The 23,522-nt window shown below is 41.7% G+C and overlaps 1 protein-coding gene across 20 annotated transcripts in view; it reads left to right on the top strand.

The window, feature by feature from the left end:
- Positions 1-23,522, top strand: part of TTLL5 (tubulin tyrosine ligase like 5) — a 318,155-nt gene that overhangs the window by 30,482 nt on the left and 264,151 nt on the right. For all 20 annotated transcript variants that reach the window (XM_067028048.1, XM_067028041.1, XM_067028055.1 and 17 more), the window contains exons 6-9: positions 2,542-2,672; positions 9,928-10,010; positions 16,509-16,578; positions 17,056-17,140. In XM_067028048.1, the coding sequence (XP_066884149.1) occupies positions 2,542-2,672; positions 9,928-10,010; positions 16,509-16,578; positions 17,056-17,140 (369 nt within the window). The remainder of the gene's footprint in view (positions 1-2,541; positions 2,673-9,927; positions 10,011-16,508; positions 16,579-17,055; positions 17,141-23,522) is intronic.

Here is a 23,522-nt window from a genome sequence, read left to right as displayed (position 1 = left end):
TGGCTCACGGGCCCAGCCGCTCCCCGGCATGTGGGATCTTCCCGGACCAGGGCACGAACCCGTGTCCCCTGCATCGGCAGGCGGATTCTCAATCACTGCGCCACCAGGGAAGCCCCTCTGTTTGATTTTTGATAGTTTGATTAATATGTGTCTTCATGTGTTTCTCCTTGGATTTATCCTACATGGGACTCTCTGCACTTCCTGGACTTGATTGACTATTTCCTTTCCCATATTAGGGAAGTTTTCAACTATAATCTCTTCAAATATTTTCTCAGTCCCTTTCTTTTTCTCTTCTTCTTCTGGGACCCCTATAACTTGAATGTTGCTGTGTTTAATGTTGTCCCAGAGGTCTATGAGACTGTCCTCAGTTCTTTTCATTCTTTTTTCTTTTTTCTGCTCTGCAGTAGTTATTTCCACTATTTTATCTTCCAGGTCACTTATTCGTTCTTCTGCCTCAGTTATTCTGCTATTGATTCTGACCAGAGCTTTTTTTTTTTTTTGGCTGCGTTGGGTCTTTGTTGCTGCATGTGGGCTTTCTGTAGTTGTGGTGAGCAGGGGCTACTCTTCATTGCAGTGTGTGGGCTTCTCATTGCAGTGGCTTCTCTTGTTGTGGAGCACAGGCTCTAGTTACGCGGGCTTCAGTAGGTGTGGCACGCAGGCTCAGTAGTTGTGGCTCTCAGGCTCTAGAGTGCAGGCTCAGTAGTTGTGGTGCATGGGCTTAGTTGCTCCACAGCATGTGGGATCTTCCTGGACCAGGGCTCCAACCTGTGTCCCCTGCATTGGCAGGCGAATTCTTAACCACTGCACCACCAGGGAAGCCCCTTCTAGAGAGTTTTAAATTTCATTTATTGTGTTGTTCGTCACTGTTTGTTTGTTCTTTAGTTCTTCTAGGTCCTTGTTAAATGTTTCTTGTATTTTCTCCATTCTGTTTCCAAGATTTTGGATCATCTTTACTAACATTACTCTGAATTCTTTTTCAGGTAGACTGCCTATTTCCTCTTCATTTATTTGGTCTGATGGGTTTTTACCTTGCTCCTTCATCTGCTGTGTATTTCTCTGTCTTCTCGTTTTGCTAAACTTACTGTGTTTGGGGTCTCCTTTTCGCAGGCTGCAGGTTTGTAGTTCCCATTGTTTTTGGTGTCTGCCCCCAGTGGGTAAGGTTGGTTCAGTGGGTTGTGTAGGCCTCCTGGTGGAGGGGACTGCTGCCTGTGTTCTGGTGGATGAGGCTGGATCTTGTCTTTCTGGTGGGCAGGACTGTGTCCAGTGGTGTGTTTTGGGGTGTCTGTGAACTTATTATGATTTTAGGCAGCCTCTCTGCTAATGGGTGGGGTTGTGTTCCTGTCTTGCTAGTTGTTTGGCTTGGTGTGTCCAGCACTGGAGCTTGCTGGTCGCTGAGGGGAGCTGGGTCTTAGCGTTGAGGTGGAGATCTCTGGGAGAGCTCTTGCTGATTGATATTACGTGGGGCTGGGAGGTCTCTGGTGGACCAGTGTTCTGAACTCGGCTCTCCCACCTCAGAGGCTCAGGCCTGACACCTGGCTGGAGCACCAAGACCCTGTCAGCCACATGGCTTTTGGGAAGTCTGAGGTCTTCTGCCAGTGTTCAGTAGATGTTCTGTAGGAGTTGTTCCACATGTAGATGTATTTTTGATGTATCTGTGGGGAGGAAGGTGATCTCCACATCTTACTCCTCCACCATCTTGAAGGTCCCCTCAGCCTGGTTCATTGTTTCTAATTCCTTAATGATAAACATCACTAGGGGTACTTTACATTCATAGGTCTTACTGCAGATTCAAGGAATCACCATCTCCAGGGAAGGTATATATTTAAAAAGCACCTTCTAGGTGCTTAATCTTTCTAGGTAAATATATACCTAGAAAGTTATATATTTTAAAAGCAATGAGGTGATCTGTATGTCAGTCAAGTTTGGAAATTACTGATCTAGACCAAATCACTGTTATACTGTGGTCTCTGGACCATCTGTACCAAAATCACCTGGGGTCCATATTTAAAATGCAGAACCCTAGACTTCATCCCAGAATTTTGAAAGATGTGACCCTGGAACATTCGTTTTTAAAGAAACTCTATAGGTGATTCTTATGTGCACTAAAATTTGAGGACCTCTGCTCTAGATCTGAAGAGGACAGTGGGTAAGAAAGAAGTACTGGTGATACCTAGATTTGGCAAAGCAACCTTTGATTTTAAGAAAAGTGAAAATTTTGAACTGAGGAACAGCTAGAATGCATTTTTAATGGTTATAGCAAAGATTCTTAGATGGTTTTTAAATAGTGTAACAAACCATAGTCATGAATCCAGTCGAGGCCAACTGAAGTGCCTTTTTGTAGTATGCCAGATTACACTCCCTGATAGGTAGCATTTATTGCCCTAGTTTTAAGGTGATCATTTCCTTGGTAAAGTGATAGATTTGGGCTATAATACTATCCTCAGTAACTGCTCATGAACTGTGAACTCTTTAGTAAGTGATGACACAGGATAACCTCTGAGTCATAGCGTACTGAAATGGAAATGCTTTTATGAAATTTAGGTCGTATGAACTAACCCGGAAGGACCGACTGTACAAAAACATCATTCGAATGCAGCATACACACGGATTCAAGGCTTTTCACATCCTCCCTCAGACCTTCCTGCTGCCAGCTGAGTATGCGGAATTCTGTAGTAAGTGCTTGACTCCTGATGCTCCCTTCTCACCCCCATCCCCTATCCCCCATCCCCAGCAGCTGAACTTGGGGCAGATTTACTCCAAGGGCTGCCTCAAGTCAGGAACCAATCAGGGCTTTTCAGATCCTTAAAAAATTGTTTCTTTAGTAAAACAGTTGCAGAGATAACTTTAAAACTGTTTTATTCTGAGCGTGTATGTGTGTTTATTCTTAGTAAGGACATTTATGTAAGGACACATTGGTATTGTATAAATGTGCTCCTGTTTATTACAAAAAGTCTCTTTTTCATTGACAAGAGTTAGTGCCCATGTAAGGATGGATATACTTCTACATATGAACTACATATGCATCCTTTTTGGTATCTCTCTTCCTCTTGTCATTTAAGGAATATCCCTGTCCCCTCGATTTTTGGACTTGTGTGACTTATGTTCTTCGGGGTACACATATCATGCATCTTTTGGTGTTAGGGTTTAGAGGTACCAGTTATTCACACTCTCTCTCCTTGGAGTACAGACTAATTGAAAAATATTCATGGAAGCGAAATAGGCACGTGAACGTCAGCTCTATTGGTGGTAAAGCTAGCTCGGAATGCATGGCCTGCATCCAAGTCTCATTGCTTCTTTTGTCTTGAAGTGAACTTACCTCCCCAGGTCCGAGCAGAGGAGATGGGCTATTTTGGACTCTCCCCCCCCCATGGCAGGCAATGCCTGCCTCAGTAGGCTTAGAGGCACGAATACAGAGAAGGAGCAAGGCAGGTCTTTTGTGAGAGTCTAAATAGGAAAAATAATAATAGCTAACACTTAATGCACATTTCCCTTCTGTTAGGCCCTCTTCTAAGTGGTGCCTCTCTTCTGAGGTAGGTACTGTTATTGTTCCCAGTTTTACAGGTGAGGAGACTAAGGTACAGAGAGGTGAAGTAACTTTCTGTAAGTTATGCAGCTGCAGATGGTGGGATTAGGATCCAGACCCTGCAGTTTGGCTTGAGAAGCCAGGCTCCTCACCACTGTGTTTTGTGGCCAAAGGCAGTGGGCGTATGCACACAATGACCATTTCCCAGTACCACCCATGAGAGAAGTCACTTCTGTGAGGAGGATCCGTTATGACACACAGAGAGGACAGCAAGACAGTTTTCTTCTCAATAAGTCCAAGAAAAAGACTTTTTCTGTCTTATAGGTAGAGGAAGCATGGAGAGAGGAAGAGAAGTTTTTCTCTAGACTTCCTGACTTTGGATTCTTTTAACCTGTTGGACCTAGCGGTCTGGTCTGGTCACGCAATGTGGTGTTCATCCTCTGGGACCTGCATCAGGAATGGTCACAGGGTCTCTCGCTCCCACCTTGGGGAGGCCATTCTTCTGAGAGTACTTGTTTACCCCGCTGGGACCAGTGGTTGGCAGTTCACTGTTTGCCCACAGAAGTCTCTGAAATGGGTCAGAGTAGGGTATTCACTAGATGAATTAAGTTAACTTCAAAGCTACAGTGCACTCAAAGCTGAACATTTATAGTTAGGAATTTTTGGTATGGGATTTTTAGCCGTGTTATTGAAACCTCCTGTGCCTTAGCTTCCTCCTCTGTAAAATGGGACTGTTACTAGTACTGACCTTATAGTGTTGTTGGGATGTTTAAATAGGTTAACACATGGAAAGCACTTGGAATGGTGCCTGATGGGTACTTAATAAATGTGCAATAATATTTCCTATTTCAAGTTATGTAGAGGTGTATTGTTATATCATACAAGTAAAAAATTGTGTAGTAAGCCAACACAATAGCATAAAAATGCTTCAACTAACATGTTAGCGATGTAAAAGCATTCCTGATATGAACTCCCTGCTGTTGAATTCCTATTGAGAAATCAGAGTCCAGAATAATTTCCTAGTAAACACTAAAGGGATATTAAGTTGAAAATTCCCTTTTTCCTCTCTGCTATGTCTTATTCTGTGGTTCTTCTCCGCCCTTTGGAGGCAGTTTGAGGGCTGGATGCTCATTCAGAAGATTGGATAGAGTTAGAGTTCCTCCATGCGTTCAAGCCTGACCTGTGTTTCAGTAGAATTGTTTCTTCAGCCTATTTTTTAAAAAATAAATTTATTTATTTTATTTATTTTTGGCTGCTTTGGGTCTTTGTTGCTGCGTGCAGTCTTTCTGTAGTTGCAGCAAGCGGGGGCTACTCTTCGTTGCGATGCGCAGGCTTCTTTTGTTGCGGAGCAGGGGCTCTAGGCATACGGGCTCAGTAGTTGTGGCACATGGGCTCAGTAGATGTGGCTCACGGGCCCAGCCGCTCCGCGGCATGTGGGATCTTCCCAGACCAGGGATCGAACCCCTGTCCCCTGCATTGGCAGGTGGATTCTTAACAACTGCGCCACCAGGGAAGCCCCGTTTCTTCAGCATATTATGCAAACTCTTACAGGTTCAACATTCTAACAAAAATGAATTCAAAAGGTCAGTAGTACACATAGAATGAATATAGCTGCAACCCAAAGCCATCACATTGAGCTCCAGGGCAGTTATTCCAGGCAAATGATGTTCTTCAATCTCAAAACAAATCCCTCATTGCTGTTGCCTCCCAAAGACCGCAGCGGGGACTTACTGTGCGGTAGAAGAGGGACCAGGGAAGATGTGATGGTAAAGAGGAAGCTTCTTGGTTTCAGTCCTGCCAGGATGCCATTCATTCTTTGCCAGTAGTCCAGAGTCCATGACCTCTACACTTAAATCCACTGGGGAGAAATCCAGCATTAGTAGGTCAGTTGTGTTGCTAAGTTTACATATTAGGGGAGAAACTTGCCTCTTCCTACCACTTCCTCTTTCAAAGAGACATTCCTCTTGCTCATAAAGTCTGTTTTAAGTTCTCTTCATTTCCTCTGCTGTCCACCTAGCATATTGTAACTCAGAAATTCCCTTTTCTTCATGACACTTGTGTTCCTGACCTTCCAGTGCTTGCTTGAGTGCAGGCAATAGGACATTTTTGAGAAGGCAAGTGACATGAACAGGTTGGCCTTTAGGAAAATAACTGCATGAAATGAATTGGAGGGAGTGGGGGGAAGAAACACAGTGGTCACTTTGGAAGTTATAATCTAGGTAAGAAATGTAGATAGACTGAGCTAGGTAGCTGGAACAGAATGAAGGCAGTGGAAAGAATGGTAGAATAAACACAGTTTACTAAGTGGCTGTGAGTAGTGAGGCAGAGGTCAAAGGTGTGAGTCTGATAAGCTGGAAGGAGCATTAAGTCTTTAACCAGGGAATGTAACGAGGAATGTAGAGCAGGGATCCCCAACTCCCGGGGTTCCTGTTAGGAACCGGGCTGCACAGCAGGAGGTGATTGGCGGGCGAGCAAGTGAAGCTTTACCTGCCGCTCCCCTTCGTCCCCACTGCGCTCGCATTACTGCCTGAACCACCACCCCCGCCCCCCACTCCTGAACCCCTCGGCCATGGAACCACGAAACCAGTCCCTGGTGCCAAAAAGGTTGGGGACGGCTGACATAGAGGAAAAGTGTTGAAGGGCAAGAGGAGTGTCACATTTTGGACCTGGTGTGTATTTGAGGTGCCTACAAGCCTCCATGTGGTGATGTTTTGCAGGCAGTTGTAAAGGCAGTTTTGAGTTCTGGCCGGAGTTATAGGCTCTGGAAGTTGCAGATATGGAGGTGGATGTTACTACCAAGGAAGGGAAAAAGAAAGAGAAGAAGAACTACAGAGAAATCAGAGGGGAGAGAGACCTTGAAGACATGAGCAAGGGAATGAGGTCCCAGAGGAGGCAGGAGAGGGTTCAGTCAAGAGCCCAGGTAGAAGGGTGAGCTTCAGGAAGGAGGGCGTGTCTCTCCCCTAAAAGGAGAGAAAGCAGAAGGCTAAGTGGTCATCCAGGTAACATTTTAGATGGAGAGGAAAGCAGGTGAGTGGGTTTATGTTACAGATTCCCAGCCTTCTTGGTGAGAGGGTGATGAGGGCACATACCAGGACTGAGGGGCCTAGGGATGGGGTTGGGTGTTTGATAGGAGCCGAAAGGCATGTGACTAGCCTGCAAAAGAGCCTTTGAAAGGGAACTGATAAGGAACAGACATGAGGATTGCCTGAGGACTCTAGAGAGACCAGCCAAGGCGGATCTCATGAATTTGTAGCTTTTTGTTCTGGTAAGAGAAAACCTGAAATCCATCTCTGTAGAGACCGAGCCCAGAGACCAAACACTGGCTCAAGAGATGTGAAAGCCTGGATACTGCCAAACTGTTCCCAGTTATTAAAATGTGGGGCTTGGAATATACAGACCAGATCTTGCTAGATTCCTGGTGCCACTGTGGCTAGTGTAACAGTATATAGTACAGTCGGAAGTCTGTGACCCCGAAGAACCTAACTGAGAATCTTGCCAGCTGCAGCCACTCCTCAGCCATGGACAGCTTTCTAAGCAGGGAGAAGGGAACAACAAGGGAGGCAGGGTGGCGCCAATATCAGAAAATCAGAACTTTCTCCCCACGCCCTGGCAGATTTCTGTTTACTTCTCACTGCCCAGAATTGCATCCTCTGGTCATCTTTAGTTGCAAGAGAGACAGAAATAATTCTAAGGAATGAGCAAAGCTCTAATGTCAGCCAGTTAATTTCAGATGACTGGATTTCAAAGTAATCAGTAAATTTATAGAATCGTAATGGTAGGATTATGAGAGATCTCATAATTCAAATGACTAAGCCTCTCATTTTAAAGATGAGACTGGATAATTTAAGCAAATTGCCCAGAATTAGAAAAGTCACAATTAGAACTCAGATCTTCCTACTCCTGGTTCAGTGCTCTTTCCATTAGATTGAGCATGCTGCCACCATAGGACCCGGAAAGCACCAGAAAGAGTTGCAGGCCCTGTCTAGTATATCTTCATCCCGACAGGCTGCCAAGTTCTTTGCCTTGCCTTTGCTTCTGACCCACATTTTTGGAACCTGTGAAAGAAATCAATCCTTGTTCTGAAATACAACAAATCAAGGAGAAAGGCCTGGCATGAAGACACTTTTTTTGATACTTAGAATTTCAAGAACATGATAAAAGTGAAGCACCAGAAGCAGCAGAAACTTCTGATAAGCCTACTCCACAAAGTAAGATTTATTAAACGCGTTAGATGGCAGAAGTTGCATTTAGCTAGATTTTCCCTGTTCTGAAAATGAGCATTTTCTGCGTCCGCTTGTCACCACAGGGGGTACTGTCTTCAGACAGGTCTGGTCATTTTCTTCGGCATTGCTGTATGTAGCTCCCTCACTCTCTTCGTGAGCTCAGTGTGTCTAATTACTTGCTTAGGGCCTGCCCTTCTGCTGTCCTTTCACTTCTGCATGCCCCATACTAGCAAACTGCCTAACACCGGTTGGGTACTTAGGAGTATTGAATGAATGAATGAAGTTTAAAAAATTTTGTAATTTTTTTGTTTTATTTTACTATTAGTTGTTCCTTTTGTTCTCAAACTATTGTATCCTCAGAATTTGGGGAAAATGGCAAAATGGAAAAAATATATAAAGTGTGTATATATACATCTATTCAGTGACTTCAGTTTATAGAGATTTAATTTGTCTTATATAAATATGCCATCTATTGCAGGAATTTAAAATTATGTAGGTAATATAGTCACGGTATCCCCAAAAATACAAAACAATAATCAGTGAAAAGCCTTTTTTCTCCTCTTTTCCTCAGTCATCCAGTTCCCCAGAGGTGATCAATGTTATTAATATTTTTACGTATCCTTCTAGAGGTATTCTCTGCACTTGCTGGCACATGGCTTGAGTGTGTATGTGAACAGATGGGAGCATACAATACCCAGTGCCCTGCACTTTACTTCTTAACACTCAACAGTCTCTTTGAGCTCATCCCTCTCTGTTCCTTAATAACATTCTCATTTTGTGTGTCTGCTTAATATTTCATTATGTAGAGCAGGTGTCTGCAAACTACAGCCCTTGTGTCAAATCTGGTCCTATGCCTTTTTATATGTATCCCATGAGCTAAAAATGATTTTTACATTTTTAAATGCTTGAAAAAAATCAAAAGAAGGATAAAATTTTGTGGCATGTGGAAATCATAGGAAATTCAGTGTCCATAAATAACGTTTTTTTTGGACCCAGCCATGCTCCTTTGTTTACGTATTGTTTATGGTAGCTTTTGAACTACAATGACAGAGTTGAATAGTTGCGTGGCCTGCAAAGCCTAAGCTATTTATTATCTGGCTTTTTACCAAAAAACAGTTTGCCGGCCCCTCATATAGATGCAATATAGTGTATTTAATTAGTTGATGGACATCTTCTGCTATTAAAATGCAGCACTGAATAATCTTGTACAAAGAACATTCCAATATGTGTGAGCAGGACTAGAGAATACATTCCCAGAGGTGGAATTGCTCATGGAGTTTTACATTCTGTGTGGCACATGACATTTTTTTCTAATTCTGTGAGGTCACATCAAGGGAAAAAGCAGGGGAGGGTGGCGGAGAGAAGACAAGGAGGTCTTCTTTCTCTCCTGGTGAAATGGTTTGTGGCACCGACAAAGTCAAGTTCCTGTTGGGTGGCCTTGAAAAGACAGTTTGGCTCCTATCAGAGGGAGAGTCCTTTGTCTCTGCTTCTCTCTCGTGTCCACTGACCTTCCCTAAGTGGAGGCCGGAGCCATCTGCAGGCCTCTGGGACTCCTCTTTTTGGTTGTGTGTTTTCTTTTCCTATGATCCAAAGGTATTTAAAGCGTAAACCTGAACCTGGGGAAGGAACAAAAGTAAAGGGCACCTTTTAACCACTCGTCAATGATTGTCCTACCTTTCCACTCACGTTGTTTTATTTAAGGCGATTTTTTCTTATAAGCTCAGAGAAACTGCTTGAGGAAAATAACCGTATTAGGGGATCTGGCCTTTGACTCACATTGTCACCATCTGAGGTGTGAGCCTCTGGAGGTCCTTTAGTTAAAGGAGGCGGGGATCCCAAAGATTCGTGAAGGTTGTTTGTGACAGTAATAGACGAACATCCAGATATTTGCCTTATTTTGTCTTCATCCTCTCATTCAAGAGGGGAAATGGTAGAAGAAATATATTATGTAATATTGCCGTCTCTTCCTCTCTTTCCTTCCTCTCTCTTTCTCTGTTTTCATTTTTAAGGCTAGTCCAAAAATACAGGTTATTTTAGTTGCTGTCCTCCACTTAGAAATTTGGAAAATTCTTTGGGTACCTGAGTAGATAACTAGTGTTAAAATTTGAGATAATAAACTCATGTCCCTTCTTTCTCTTTGTTTCTTTCTCCCCTATTTCTCTCTCCCAATATTTTGAGCAGATTCATATTCAAAGGACCGGGGACCTTGGATAGTAAAACCAGTGGCCTCTTCCAGGGGGCGGGGTGTCTACCTGATCAACAATGTAAGTATGCGACCGGGTGGCATACTTCGCTCCGTGTTTGTTCTTCCCTGCTTCACCCTTTGTCTTAGCTACTAAGTCTGCATTCGGAAGTGAGATTTGAGGATGGGTATGAGTCTACTGTTCACCTTACTGGCAGTAACCTCCTCCCATGCCAACAGTTACTCTATGGCTAATAAGTCACTTGATTGAATGTGGGGGGAGGGCAGCCTTTGGTGTCAGCAGAAAAGAGGTACTTTTTCTGCTTTGAGCATCCTGCCTCGCTAATTCCTTGGCACTAAGCATTAATTGGTAGCACATACATTTAGTTCTGATTGTGAGGAGAACTGTGAGTTCCTGCCCTCAAGGTCATCAAGCAAATTAACCTTAATTTGGCATGGCATCCTTGCTGCTCCTTTCCGCCTCCGTCCCCCCTCTTCTTCTTCCTCCTCATCCTCTTCTTTTTTCAAAAGTCATCAGTATCTTGATTCTTTGCAAAATCCTCATTAAAAGTTGTTTTTCAGTTGAATACATATACAGAGTAAATGAAATAAAATTCGAACCCCAGTCTCACTGGCTAGACTAACAACAAGTTAGGTTACTACTAACAGTAGTAACCTAATACAGTTGATTTATGTTTCTTCTTTTCTCAACTTTACATTTTGTGTCTAATTCTCAGTTTGGTATTCACTGCACTCATATCACCTCCTACCCTTCTTTCCACATTACATCTCTAGCTTTGATTACTTTTTATTATTTTTATATTTTAAAGGTTTATGATATTTACATTCTCTTTAGTAACTATGATTCAGTTTCTCTGCTTTATAAGTTGAGTAAAAAATTTAAACTCAATAGAAACTTTACAGATGGGAATTCTGAAATTTAACCAATATCTCAGTCTAGGTCTTGGTTCATTCTTCCTCCTGGACATTCGGTCAGCCCTTTCAATCTGGAAAGTAGTGTTTTTCTTTAGTTCAGGAAAAATCATTCATTTTTTTGTCTATGTTTCTGCTTCTGGAACTCCTTTTTGAGGCATTCTGGGTGTTTTCTTCATGTCAACTTTTCTCTCATTTTAAATTCTCTGTCTTTTTCCATCTTTATCTTCTGGATCACCAGTTTGAGCTCTCTCCATTTTATCATTCATTCCATCTACTGTATTTCTATATTGGCTATCATAAGGTACAAAAACTCTTATTTTCTGATTTGCCTTTTTTGTGTGTGTGTGTGATCACAGCCTGTTGTTGCTTAATAGATGTAGTTTGCTGGCTGGTCTTTCTGAGGATACAAATTGAAAGTTTTTTAAAGTTCTCTTTTGTTTCACGAATTTTCATGGGATTGTGTTTTTTTTCCTGCTGTTGGGTTTTCTCAATTTCAGTGACCTTAGATGTTGAGTCGCACTGATTGAAATTTTGACAGCGGGCCTGGGTTTCCCCTACTGTTGTGTAGGACTGATTCCCTAGTAACATCTCACTGGACAGGAGACTGACTGTGCTTTGTGCAAGGGCAAAGTGTGTTGAGTGTCAGGCCATACCTTAGGTGGATGTGGGTGAGGAAGCGTGCTGCTTCCTTCCCCCTTGCCAAAACAGAGCCTGCCTGATTGTGGATATGAAGGAAGAGTTTGGTGATTTCCTTGTGGGGCGGTGCTGCCTTTCCTCTCTCTTCACCTTTGTGTCTGCTGGAGAGATGCAGTGGCCTCAAGTGCCACTCCTCTGTCGGACCGCTGTGCCCACCTGCAGAAGATGTCCTCCCGAGACAGTTGTTAGGTTTCATCCTGAGGCCAAAGCTTTGGTTGTTGGAGAAGGCCTGTTGGCCGCCCTGTTGTAAATGCTGTTTGTTAATTAATTATCTGATTCTTGTCCGTCGGCTCACTCTTGCTCTTCGTGTTTGTTCACTGCCAGCTTGGAACTTCTCAGAAGTCTCCTTGGGAAGGTCACTCTCACTTCTCATATTTGGGGCTGGGGCTTCTTCTGCTGTGTTTCCTCAACCTGTTCCCATCTTCTTTCTGTCTTTCAGGATTTCCTTAAACCTTTGGTCTTTTGTTGGCTCCTTTAACTATTTTATAGCCTTGGTATCATTTCAGATGTTTAAAAATGTCTACTCTGTCCTTACAGTGGGACCCTGGAAGGGAAGAGGGGGAGGCAGATATGTCATGTGTGCGGTCGGTACACCATCCCAAATTCCCCAATTCTCTTTCTTTTCACATGGTCTGAGCTATTTCCTATACGTGCAGAAACTAACTTTCTAAGAGGTCTTTCATATGGGAAAATCCTTAAATTCAGTCTGGACTAAAAACTGTACAGTAAACACTGATGGCCAGACCTTTCATGCTGAAGAAATATGGGATCTGGTTCTGATGCAGTAGCTATACAGCCCCAAGGCCAGGCTACAAGTTCTGCTACCTGACCCTGGGTCACTCTGGAGGCCTTTTGACCTGGGTCTTTTATGACAGAAGGCACCGCTCATAAGCCTTGGATCTCTCTTTTCTTGTCTCTGTTCTGACCTTGGTGTGAAGGCTCCTGTCCAACAGCTTTTCCTTCAGCTTCGTGCCAGGAGCTCCAGTGTTGTTTGAATCTCATAGACGGCACTAGTTTGGGTTTGGGTTTTAGCTGCCAAATGGAATTGCTATTGAAAGTCAACTGTGGTACAAGTTTGCTTTTTATTTTCTTAGACATGAGTCAAAAAGAATAGGATCTATTCCCAGCTCATCTGGGACTTTTTTCTCTTGGAATGCTCTTTTGCCCTGGTGATTTGTTATTTTAAAACCAACATCATAAAGAATAGAAAAGTTAAACTTTCTTTGGTGGGGCTGAGAACCCCATGCCCTGACTCTTCCCTGGATGCCGCACGCGTCTCATAAAGGGGGTGACAAGTCTTTAGAGAATGCGTTTGGCAGGCTCTCCTTCTCCCTCCCACATCTCCCTGGGCTGACTCCCTAGAGACCCCCTGCAGAGATCAAAGTACTTGGCAGGACCCTTTGCCTGCCACCTCCCGCTCAGTGAAGCTTTGGAATGAGTCTGATTCTTTGAGGTCTTTGGTGGAAGTGCCAGACAGAAGCCTGGGAAGATGCCAGCAAGCACCAGGGGAGCTGGCAACATGTGGACATAATGGCAAAATATTCCCATTTTTCTCCAAATCTGGAATTTTATCACCTTTTACCCAGACCTACAAACCATGCAGTTAATACTCTCCTCTCCCTCCTTACACACAGGCCTAACCATCTCCTCTTTTCCATACCTGGATCCTTTCCCATGGAATATGTGACCCATTAGCCAACTGGATGAAGTAACTCTTTCCAAGGCTGCTGCCTGCTTTCCTTTTAGATTCAAGGGGGGGGGGGAGGGAGAAGGAGGGAGTGCTCCAGTGGAGGGTCTGCGAGCAGAGCTAATGTGAGTCGGGGAGGGATGGGGGAGGGAGGGCAGAGTTAGGTGTGAGGGCCAAATAAAAACATCTTTCCCTGTCTTCCCACTGGAGTGAGGAATGAGAGGGCCTCTTATTAAAAAGTCCCCCTAATAGTCATAACCGTTTGGAAAATATCTGCAAATAGCAACTTTTACCGTTATGAGAATAGGATAAAGGATAGAAGAAGCATTACTTTTATGTAATACTGAAGAGAGAGGAGTGTGAGCTCCTACAGATGGAAGCATCTTGGCTGATTGGCGAACGTGGTCTCTTAATGACGTGCTTTTTAACTCTGAAAATACAGCATAAAGGAACAGAGTTGTGTTTGCTCCAGCTCCTGCAGTAACCGTGACTAAATGCCATATTTTCCCAATTTAGTATATATTCAAATCGAGGAGGGAAAGGATCTGGTGTTTTCTGATTAAGGTATGAATTTGATTTATGAAAGTCAAATTTAGTCATCCTTGTCTCACACATTATTCATGGTAAATAAAATGCTAGTGTTTTCTCTGAGACTTTGAAGTATCGGGAGAGTATTTTGGTCACTCTGTTCACTCCTAGATTTGTGAATATAATTCCATACAGCTCTCTTGTTTCTATTTGTTTCTGTTTCTTAGGTGCTCTCCATTTTTTCTCATTGTTCAACAAATATTTAGGGAGTCACTGTCCTTAAAGGCTTTTCAGGAATAGGGATCATCTCCTAATTCTTGTGTATCTTCATTATAATTCAGTGCTCTGCTCTGAGCAGAATGGTGTGTGGCACGTCGTGAGGAATGCTGTTGAGTTGTGGAACTCAGGAAATGGAACCACACAGATACCACTGAGTTGGCAATAATAATACTAACTGATATTTCTTGAGCATCTACTATGTGCCTACCACGGTACCTTCCAAATATGATCTCACTTAGACTTTATGAGAACCCTAAGAGGTAGCTACTATTCCTTCCATCGTAAGTGAAGATTTTAACTCGTTACGCTGATTCCAGAGCATGCCCTCTTAACCACTGTACCAGTCTACCTTACAATAACTTAACAGATACCATGAGCTTTAATCTTAAAGTTGAATTAGAAAAATGGATGGGTTTCCAGCTTTTCCAACAATTCAGATTCTTGCTTTAGCATACTTGGGAGGGCAATTTGAGCTTAGAATTGACATCATTTAAAATGAGTTAATTGGGGGTGGATGAAAAGGAGACAGGCTTGAAGATGTCAAAAATTTCATTAGTTGCTTATCAGTATATTACATTATACAAAAAAACTGTACTCAAACAGTTCTTTTCTTCCGTGAGCTTGCAATTTAATTACTAGTGCCGATAGAAATGAGAGGTATAGACCATTGGGACAAATGTATATGATGAGGAAGAGAAGAGAGGAAATGGGCATGGATGTTAGATGTGTCATAGAGTGAAGACCATTACCATTGTAGTCTCTGGTTCCAAGTAAAGTTGGGTGGTTATATATCTGTTGTAGCCTGTAGGTGTTACTTAGTAGAAAAAGAGCTGCAATTGTTTAATTTTAGGTTGGGAACACAGCCTGCAGCTTGCTTCTTTGTACTGTGATTGCATCAGTTCTTACATACTAAGCTGACTCAAAATAGAGATAGTACGTGTGAGAAACTGATCAGGAAGTGGTGTGGGTCACCAAGCCCAGAGTATGAATCAGTAGTGATGTTGTAGTGTCCGTATGATGCATAGAGATGGCTTGTGAAGTTGTGTTCTGAGTTTGAGATGGCAGCAGTGGTAAATGAGAGAGGAATCTCATTATCTTGACCCCGGAGTTGCTTCTTGTGGTTGTGTATGATGTTATGGGTCACACAATTATCCTTATTTTATAACTAGTACTTGGGATAGCAAATGCATTATTATAAAGGCAAACTTTTAAATTTGGACCATTATTTTAGGTCAGAACTTGTGAGAAAAGGTGCAAATAGTGCTTAAGAATTAAGCTTCTGAGGCAGACTGCCTGGGTTCAAATGGTGCTCTATCACTTATTAGCTGTGTGACTTTGAGCAGGTTCCTAACCCTCTCTGACTCTTCCCTCATCTGTAATATTTGGACGGTGTTATACCTACCATGAGTTGGATGAAGATTAAATGAAATAATACTTGTGAAGGATTAGAACAGTGCTTGGCACATAGCAAATCTTCAGTACATTTATTAAAATTGTTATCCTGCAAATGTTAATAGTGTTTCTGTTGTTGCTACTATAGCTATTATCATCACAATTATCATTATAGCCACTTCCCTTTTGGAGTTCTTTTGTCCTGTATGGATTGTGGTGACTGACAACTGATTTTTCTGTTTTAGTCTCACTTGGAATTGTTCTTCCAGATCTCTTTCCACTCTGCAGCCTCACATCTTGCACTTGTAGGTGTGCTGCTTTGTGTTCTTTTAAATTCTATATATTTGCTGTCCCTCTACTCAAACATCAGACTCTTTGGGAGTAGGGATTGGGCTCTGTGAGGGCAGGGATTGCATTTGTTTTATTCATCACTGTATCCCCAGTGCCTTATACAGTACCCATCATACTCATTATTATTTATGAAGAGCTGTATAGACAGCTCTTCTTCACTGAAAAAAGTATTTAAAAGATCTAGTTCATTCTTTACCTACAGTGGCATAGCAAGCACTACTGAGTGAATCAGTGAAATATCCATCCCATTTCACAGGGAAAATGCCAGGATCCATTGTGGAAAGATCTGTAAGTTCTCTGAGCAACTTGATGAAAGGCTTCCTGTAAGAATAATGGTAGTATTTTAAAATATCCAACATGCTTTACATTTGGGAGAAAGCAAGTTTTAATTTATTTTTTAAGTAGCTTTTATTTTCTTGGCATGTAAATATTTAATATCATGTATATACATCTTTAAAGCTGTTTAGGCTCTATTTATTATGAGAGGTGCTGTGTAAATTTCGTTTTCCCCCATTATAATTGGATTCTCACAGTGTTTATGGAAGTGGTGTGTTATATGGCCAATTAATATATGGGTAGCTTAGAGGAAACCTTTTCTTAGAGTTTTAGTTTTCCACATTATCATTTCTAAATGGTTAAGAACTTTGCTTCTTTATTGTAAGTCAGGATTCCTTTGCATTTCTGCCTTTCATTTTTCTCTTTACTCAATAGCCAAACCAGATTTCCCTGGAAGAGAACATCTTGGTCTCCCGTTACATTAACAACCCCCTGCTCATAGATGGTGAGTTGTGATTAGGTCTTTGACTGGACTGAGCTAGATCGTACTAAATTTTTTTTTTTTAACGTTTTTATAGTCTTCTCTAGTAAGTCTTTATTAAGCTAGTGTGAAATTCTTGGCAACTGTGGCTCCAGAGATGAAGCTGGTTCCTTACCTAACTCACGGGATTATTTTGAAGTTGATTTTGAGATAATAAAAAAGAAAGTGCTTTATATGTTATAACAGAAACAAATATATATGAAAACTGTACAATGCATATATATATATATATATATATATATATATTTACAATGTATGGTATAATTATTATTTTTCCTCAAAAGGGAAGGTGTGTGGGCAGTGTATGTTTCATGGGGAGAGGACTGTGTTTCATGGGGAGAGGAGGACTCCATATTTCTTTGTTAACATTGTCCTATTCATTCTGTAACAGAAGACAAATGAGCTTAGCTTTTCCTGTGTACCCCAATTTTTTTTTTCCAGATTTCAAGTTTGATGTGCGCCTCTATGTGCTTGTGACTTCCTATGATCCTCTTGTCATCTATCTCTATGAAGAAGGACTGGCTAGGTAAGAGACCTTGAGCGGAGGGTGTTTATTCGAGTTGACCCTTTAAGGAGTGTATTAAGATCAGGTTGTTTTTTCTGTTGTATTCAACTCAGGAAAATAAGAGTGTCCCCAGATGGGCTTCAGATTACAGAAATCAGTCATATCACTTCACAGTCTCTCTTGCATATCCACACATATGAACAAGCATTTGTATGTAAACACACACCTTTCCCAGCAGGGATCCAGGATCACATTGTATTTTCATGCAATGGCAATTGGTATGAAGATCCTAGGGCCACTGTTGTTCACAAATGGTCTACAAAGGAAAAAAAAAAATCTCACATGTGTATACCTGTTATATACCAAACATTTATTTTAATGCTCACAACAACCTTAAAGTCGATGCATTTTTGCAGTTGCAGAAGCGTAAGGGAACTTCAAGTCATTCCCCTGAGGTCTCCAGCAGGTGGATAGTGGAATGGGAATTTGAACCCCTGGATCTGACTCCAGAGCTGAAGGCTTGAGCTGTTTCATGCCATTTTGTATTTAGGGTGGGCATTAGCTGCTTTTTTTTTTTTTTTCACCTACAAGTCTGTAATATATTTTACAGTGACTTTATATGTATATATATATATAATATATATATATTTCTGTTTTTCTTGAGGTACTTCTTAAGTTTTAAGGTAGTGTGACTTACAAAATAAAGTTCAACTTATAATAATTTGAAGTTTCATTTCCCATATCCATAGGATTTTACAGGTGACAGTGTTTTTTTTAGACCCTTTAAATTGTTTAAAATAAGTATATAACTTTCGGGCTTCCCCGGTGGCGCAGTGGTTGAGAGTCCGCCTGCCGATGCAGGGGACCCGGGTTCGTGCCCTGGTCCGGGAGGATCCTACATGCCGCGGGAGCCATGGCCACTGAGCCTGCGCGTCGGGAGCCTGTGCTCTGCAACAGGAGAGGCCACAACAGTGAGAGGCCCGCGTAACGGGAGGGGGGGATATAACTTTGGTGTGTTGTGTTGTTTTCTCTCACAATGCTAATATATATATATTAATATATATATATATATATGTATTTCTCCCACAAAACTTATATCTTATATATATATTTTACCAAAGAACTCTGAAGTTCTTTTTATGCATAGTTTTCTTACAGAGCATAGCAGTTTAGGAGGTGGTTTGCATCTGTAAAGTTTTCTTACAGAGCATAGCAGTTTAGGAGGTGGTTTGCATCTGTAAAAAGCATGGCCTATATATGTTTCTGTATTTTAGGAAATATACATCAAAGATGGGAAATACCATGGATAAAATAAGGCTACATATTTAGGTGTAGGTGCTTTGAGACATATCGTTGTACTCTGAAAACTGTTCCTTTAGAATCGGATTTCAATTATTATTATTATTTATTACTATTTTTTTTTTGGTACGCGGGCCTCTCACTGCTGTGGCCTCTCCCGTTGCGGAGCACAGGCTCCGGATGCGCAGGCTCAGCGGCCATGGTTCACGGGCCCAGCCGCTCCGCGGCATGTGGGATCTTCCCGGACCGGGGCACAAACCCGCGTCCCCTGCATCGGCAGGCGGACTCTCAACCACTGCGCCACCAGGGAAGCCCTTAATTATTTTTTAGACTAAAATTTTTTGATGCATCGTGTGACTAGAGTCAGAGGATGAGAACAGTTAACCAGATTCTACCTGGTTGAGCTATGTCTTCCCTCCACCGCTAGGTGGCAGTGACAGCATTTATAAGCGTGGTCACATTCTCGACGAAGATTTGTGTTTGAACCCTGAGAACACTGAAGGCCACGGAAGCTCCCTAGTTCTGGCCTCTGGTTCCTTGAAAATTGAGGAGGGAGAAAACTAAAATATTTCTCAGTTTTTAGGTAAAGGGCTGAACCAGGTATCTGGGCACAAACTACTAATCTAATCAGATTTTCATTGGAAAGAAGTTTTCTGTAGTGTTTTTAGACACATGTGCTCTCATATTTTGAAGTATAAGGATAAAAGCTGAGTTTCCATATTATCTAGAAGAAAAAGAAGGTGAAATAAGGCCCCTTCCTTTTGCTCAGGTGTATAAGATGCTGAGGATTTTCCATTTTGTAACATGAGATGTCTGAGCATCATGAGCTTCTTCACCCTTCTTTCACTCATCCTCACCCAGCTTGTCTCCTGTACCCTTCTCGGGAACCGATTATGTCCTGCCATGAACGGGACTTCTTAAATAGGGAAAAGACCTCAAGTTTATGCTTACTGTGTCTCAAGGATATATCATAGCAATATGTTTTACAAATTATTCCAAAGGTATTTCACCCACAATATTAATAGCCCTTGCTATTGGTAAAATTCGGCATTGTTTTAAAGCCTCAATGGCTCAGATGCAAAATGAGAACAATACTAATATTTATTATAGAACTTACTACTGATGTGCTAGTGCTTTGGCTATTGGGTGTGTGTTAGAAGTCAGAACCCACTGAATTGAGTAACTCTTCTCTTGCCTCCAGCAGGAACTGAGTATATACATTTATATATATTTAAAATGGATACTGTTTCTTAGAATAATTTGGAAAACAAATTTGTAAAAATTTGGATTAAACTGAACCAAAAGAAAAAGAATTTTCAGGGCTTTGGCTATTTTACCTAAAAGTATAGGCGAATATAAAAGCTTTACAGTAAGCAGTACATTATGACAGGCTATTAGCTAGTCCTGCAAGGGTGCATTGCTCTGCACAATAACTTCCATGTGCCTAAGTCCCTGTGTCTTAACCACTGTGTATCTTGGCAGTCATCTCCTGCTTTTTAATCCTCAGAAGCCATTCGACTGTGTCATTACTTTCAACAATAGTCTACAGCATCTCCAGATCTGCAGCCTCTAGTAATCTTGGGTCACGTTTGTTTTAAATAGACATTACTGAAGATAAGCAGTTTGGGATGAGATCACTAGACCATTTTACTTTGAGGCTCAAAAAGGAAAACCATAATCTTTCCTAAAGAGACAGAACTGGTGGCAGTGTAATTGGTTTCCTTCTTCAGAAAAGAAGGGTCTTATCCCATATCACTTCTGTTTGGGGCCTCAAAATTCAAGTTTAATGACAGAAAGATTAAGTTCATTTCATAAGACGGTTCTGTGAAGTAAGAATTTTGTGTAAATTCTTTACCTTCTTAAATTTACTAAAGAAAAAGACCCTAAATAGTTTCTTTCTAGATTAATCATTTCAGCGGTCCTTGCTTTATTAACATAGGAAGTAGAAAGACTCTCATTATTTTCTTATACGTGGGCACAATATTGAGGCGTTATAAAAAATTGTCTTAGTGGTGTTTGAGTCGAGTGTTTTGCCCCTTCCTACTTTTTGAGTTTCACGTGTATGTTACTGTTTTATACCAGCAGAGGGCACTCAAGTTTCCAGAGAGGGGTGCTTTTCTTTACCAAAATGGTGTAGGGTTTTTTTTCCTGACAGAGGTGGAATCCAAAAAGACTTTGTTCTGGATTTTACAGTTTTAGGTGGATCCAGTATGTGGTCTAAATGATTTGACGAGGCCCTTTTTGAGACAAAGCTAATAGCTAAATTTTCACTGAAACAGGAAAAATAAAAAGTTGAAAAAAATTAAAACAAAATTGAGTTGAAAACCAAATGTGCTATCATATCAGAGACCCAAAGATAGGTAGCCCTGTCAGCTGCGGGGAAATGAAAGTGCCCGTCCAGGGAACTGGGAGGGCTCCATCCACACGGTGGATTGGGAAGATGGGACACTGAGAAGGCCCGGGTCAGGCACCGCCTCTCTTCTGCTCAGCCGTATTATTCAGTGGAAATTCAGAAAAAAATCCCAAAGCATTTGTAATGCCTCTGCCTTCCTCCCCACCCCCCAGTTACTTCTTCAGTAGCCTTCCTTGCTAATTAACACTGGCTCTGCAGGGATATTTACCTTTTCTCTGCTGGATTCCTGTGGTTTTGAAAGAATTCAGGTACTTGCCGGTTGCCAAGGAATTCAGATTACCTCACAGGCTGCACACTGTCCAGAATCTGCCATAGCAGCAAGAGGGGGAAGAGACACCAACAAGGGGAAGAAAACCCTCTCCAGTGCTCATTGTCACCCTCCCTGGCAGGCCCTTGCTGTTTGTGAAGTTTGAGTCATTTCTGGCTCTGAAGACCAGGGGATCAGGCTGGTAATCCTCTCCCAGACGGCTCCGCAGGGCGCTGCCTAGTCACTGCAGCACTTTGGCAGTCTCCTGGCCGCAGCTGGTTGACAGCAGATCAGAGAGCTCTTGGGCCTCTTGTTCTCTTCCATAAGATTTTTCTGGGTTAGGCCAGGATGAAACCCGGTGGCTCCTGGCAAGGCCGCCTGAGGTGCTGTCTCTTCATCCTCCAGGCCTTTCTGGCGCTGAATGGTTACACCTGCTGAAAGATAACACATGTGCCACGGCCAGGGTCTCCTGAGAGTTGGCCTCCCCTTTGTACATTTGTAGTGAATGTTTGTTAGAATATGTAGCTGTCAAAGCGGGGTTGGGGGGTTCGGTTTAACTGTCCTACATCTAGACTCTCTATAACTCTGACTGTGGTGTCGTATTCATAGAAGAACAAAGTAGTTTATGAACGGGGGAAGAGAGTTCCAAAGACCCCACTAACTCTGTGCTTTCCTTCTTGTTTGAGTTCCATGTTGGTATAGTTCCTGAACAAGCAACTCAGCCGAAGTTTCGGTTAGTGCTTATCAGGTACCTACTATATGTCTAACACTGAAACCCTTCCTTCACATACACACTCAAGAGTTTGAGACAAATTATTATCATTGTATTGATTCTCACTGAGAAACATTAGAAAGCAAAAAGGAAATGTAGTTTTTGATTTAAGAATTTGTCAGAATAATGGTAATCTATATATTTTTACTGTGGCAAAAAAAGAGAGAAAAGGGCATATAGTTCTCTGTTCATCATAGGTGATGAAATAGAGCTCAGAGTTTCAGATTTACAAAGAAAGTAGGACCTCCCCCCATTCCTTTTTTCTTTTTTTTTTTTTTTTTTTCTTTAAAGGTCAAGGCTATGAAATTCTGTCATGAGAGCTTTTCCTAAATCTTGATTTCATTAAGAGGGAGGTTTAAGACTTAATTCATCATGTAAATTTCAGTATGTGTTAGGAGCAGTGTTTGCAAACTTGGTTGTGGGCTACCTAGTAGAGACTTACGTCTTTTAGGTGTTTCTAATAAAGAAATTGTGTTGAAGCTTTCAGAACTAAATAGGGTGAAATTTGATATGTGAAGATCTAAATCACAAGTCACAAACTTAGATGCTTACAAGGACATTCACTGAAAAGGTTGGCCCAGTGGAGACTGGAGAACCAGAGATCACATGTCCCACCTAAAGGGAATTTACTATTCATTGGCAGCAAGTCATTGATATGTGGTAGTGCTGTGGTCTGAATGCTACCTGCCAAGTTCATATGTGGAAATCCTAACCCTCAAGGTGATAGTATTAGGAGATGGGGACTTTGGGAGGTGATTAGGTCATGAGGGTGGAGCCCTCATGAATATGATTAGTGCCCTTTAATATAAGAGGCCCTGGAGGGATTCTTCACCCCTTCCACCCTGTGAGGACACAGCAGGAAGGTGCTCTCTGTCTGCCTGCATCTTGACCTTGGACTTCCAGCCAACAGAAATAAATTTCTGTTATTTGTAAGCTTCGCAGTTTATGCAGTTTATAGTATTTTGTTGTGGCAGCCTGAATGGACCAAGACAGGTGGTATTGTCAGATCTTCTGGTTTTTTAAGAGGGGCTGAAAAATCTAGATTTTTATTGAGAAACTTTTGTTTTTAGACTTTTAATTTTGAAACCGTTTCAAAGTTATGGGAAAGCTGTAAAAATAGTATGAAGAACTGCCTTTTAACTTTCCTCTAGAGACCACAGTCAAATTTGGCCAACTGTCCTGATAATGTTCTTTATAACAGAAAGCTCCAAATCCAGGATCACATGTTATATTTAGTTGTCAAGTCTCTTTAGTCTCCTTTGATCTGGAACATTTACTCTGTCTTTTCTTGACTTTCATGACTTTAGCATTTTTTAAGATTTAGGTTGGTCATTTTGTAGAATGGCCCTCAATTTGTTTTTGTCTGATATTTTTTCATAATTAGACTGAGGTTATGTATTTTTGGCCAGAATGTCACAGAAGTGATGCCATGTTCTCATTGCATTAAATCCGATGGTACATGATAACTATTTAGTGGTGTTTGAGCACTTAAGACAATGTTTGGCAGATTTCTCCACTGTAAATTTACTTTGTTTTCCCCTCTGTAATTAATAAATATCTTATGAAGAGATACTTTGAGACCATGTAAAATCTCATTCTTCATCTCACTTTCACCCAACAATTTTAATATTCATTGATGTTTCTTGCCTGAATGAATTATTACTATGATGGT

Source organism: Kogia breviceps, chromosome 3 (assembly GCF_026419965.1).
Source record: "Kogia breviceps isolate mKogBre1 chromosome 3, mKogBre1 haplotype 1, whole genome shotgun sequence".
Taxonomy (NCBI): Eukaryota; Metazoa; Chordata; class Mammalia; order Artiodactyla; family Physeteridae; genus Kogia; species Kogia breviceps.
This window is presented reverse-complemented; position numbering and strand designations above follow the sequence as displayed.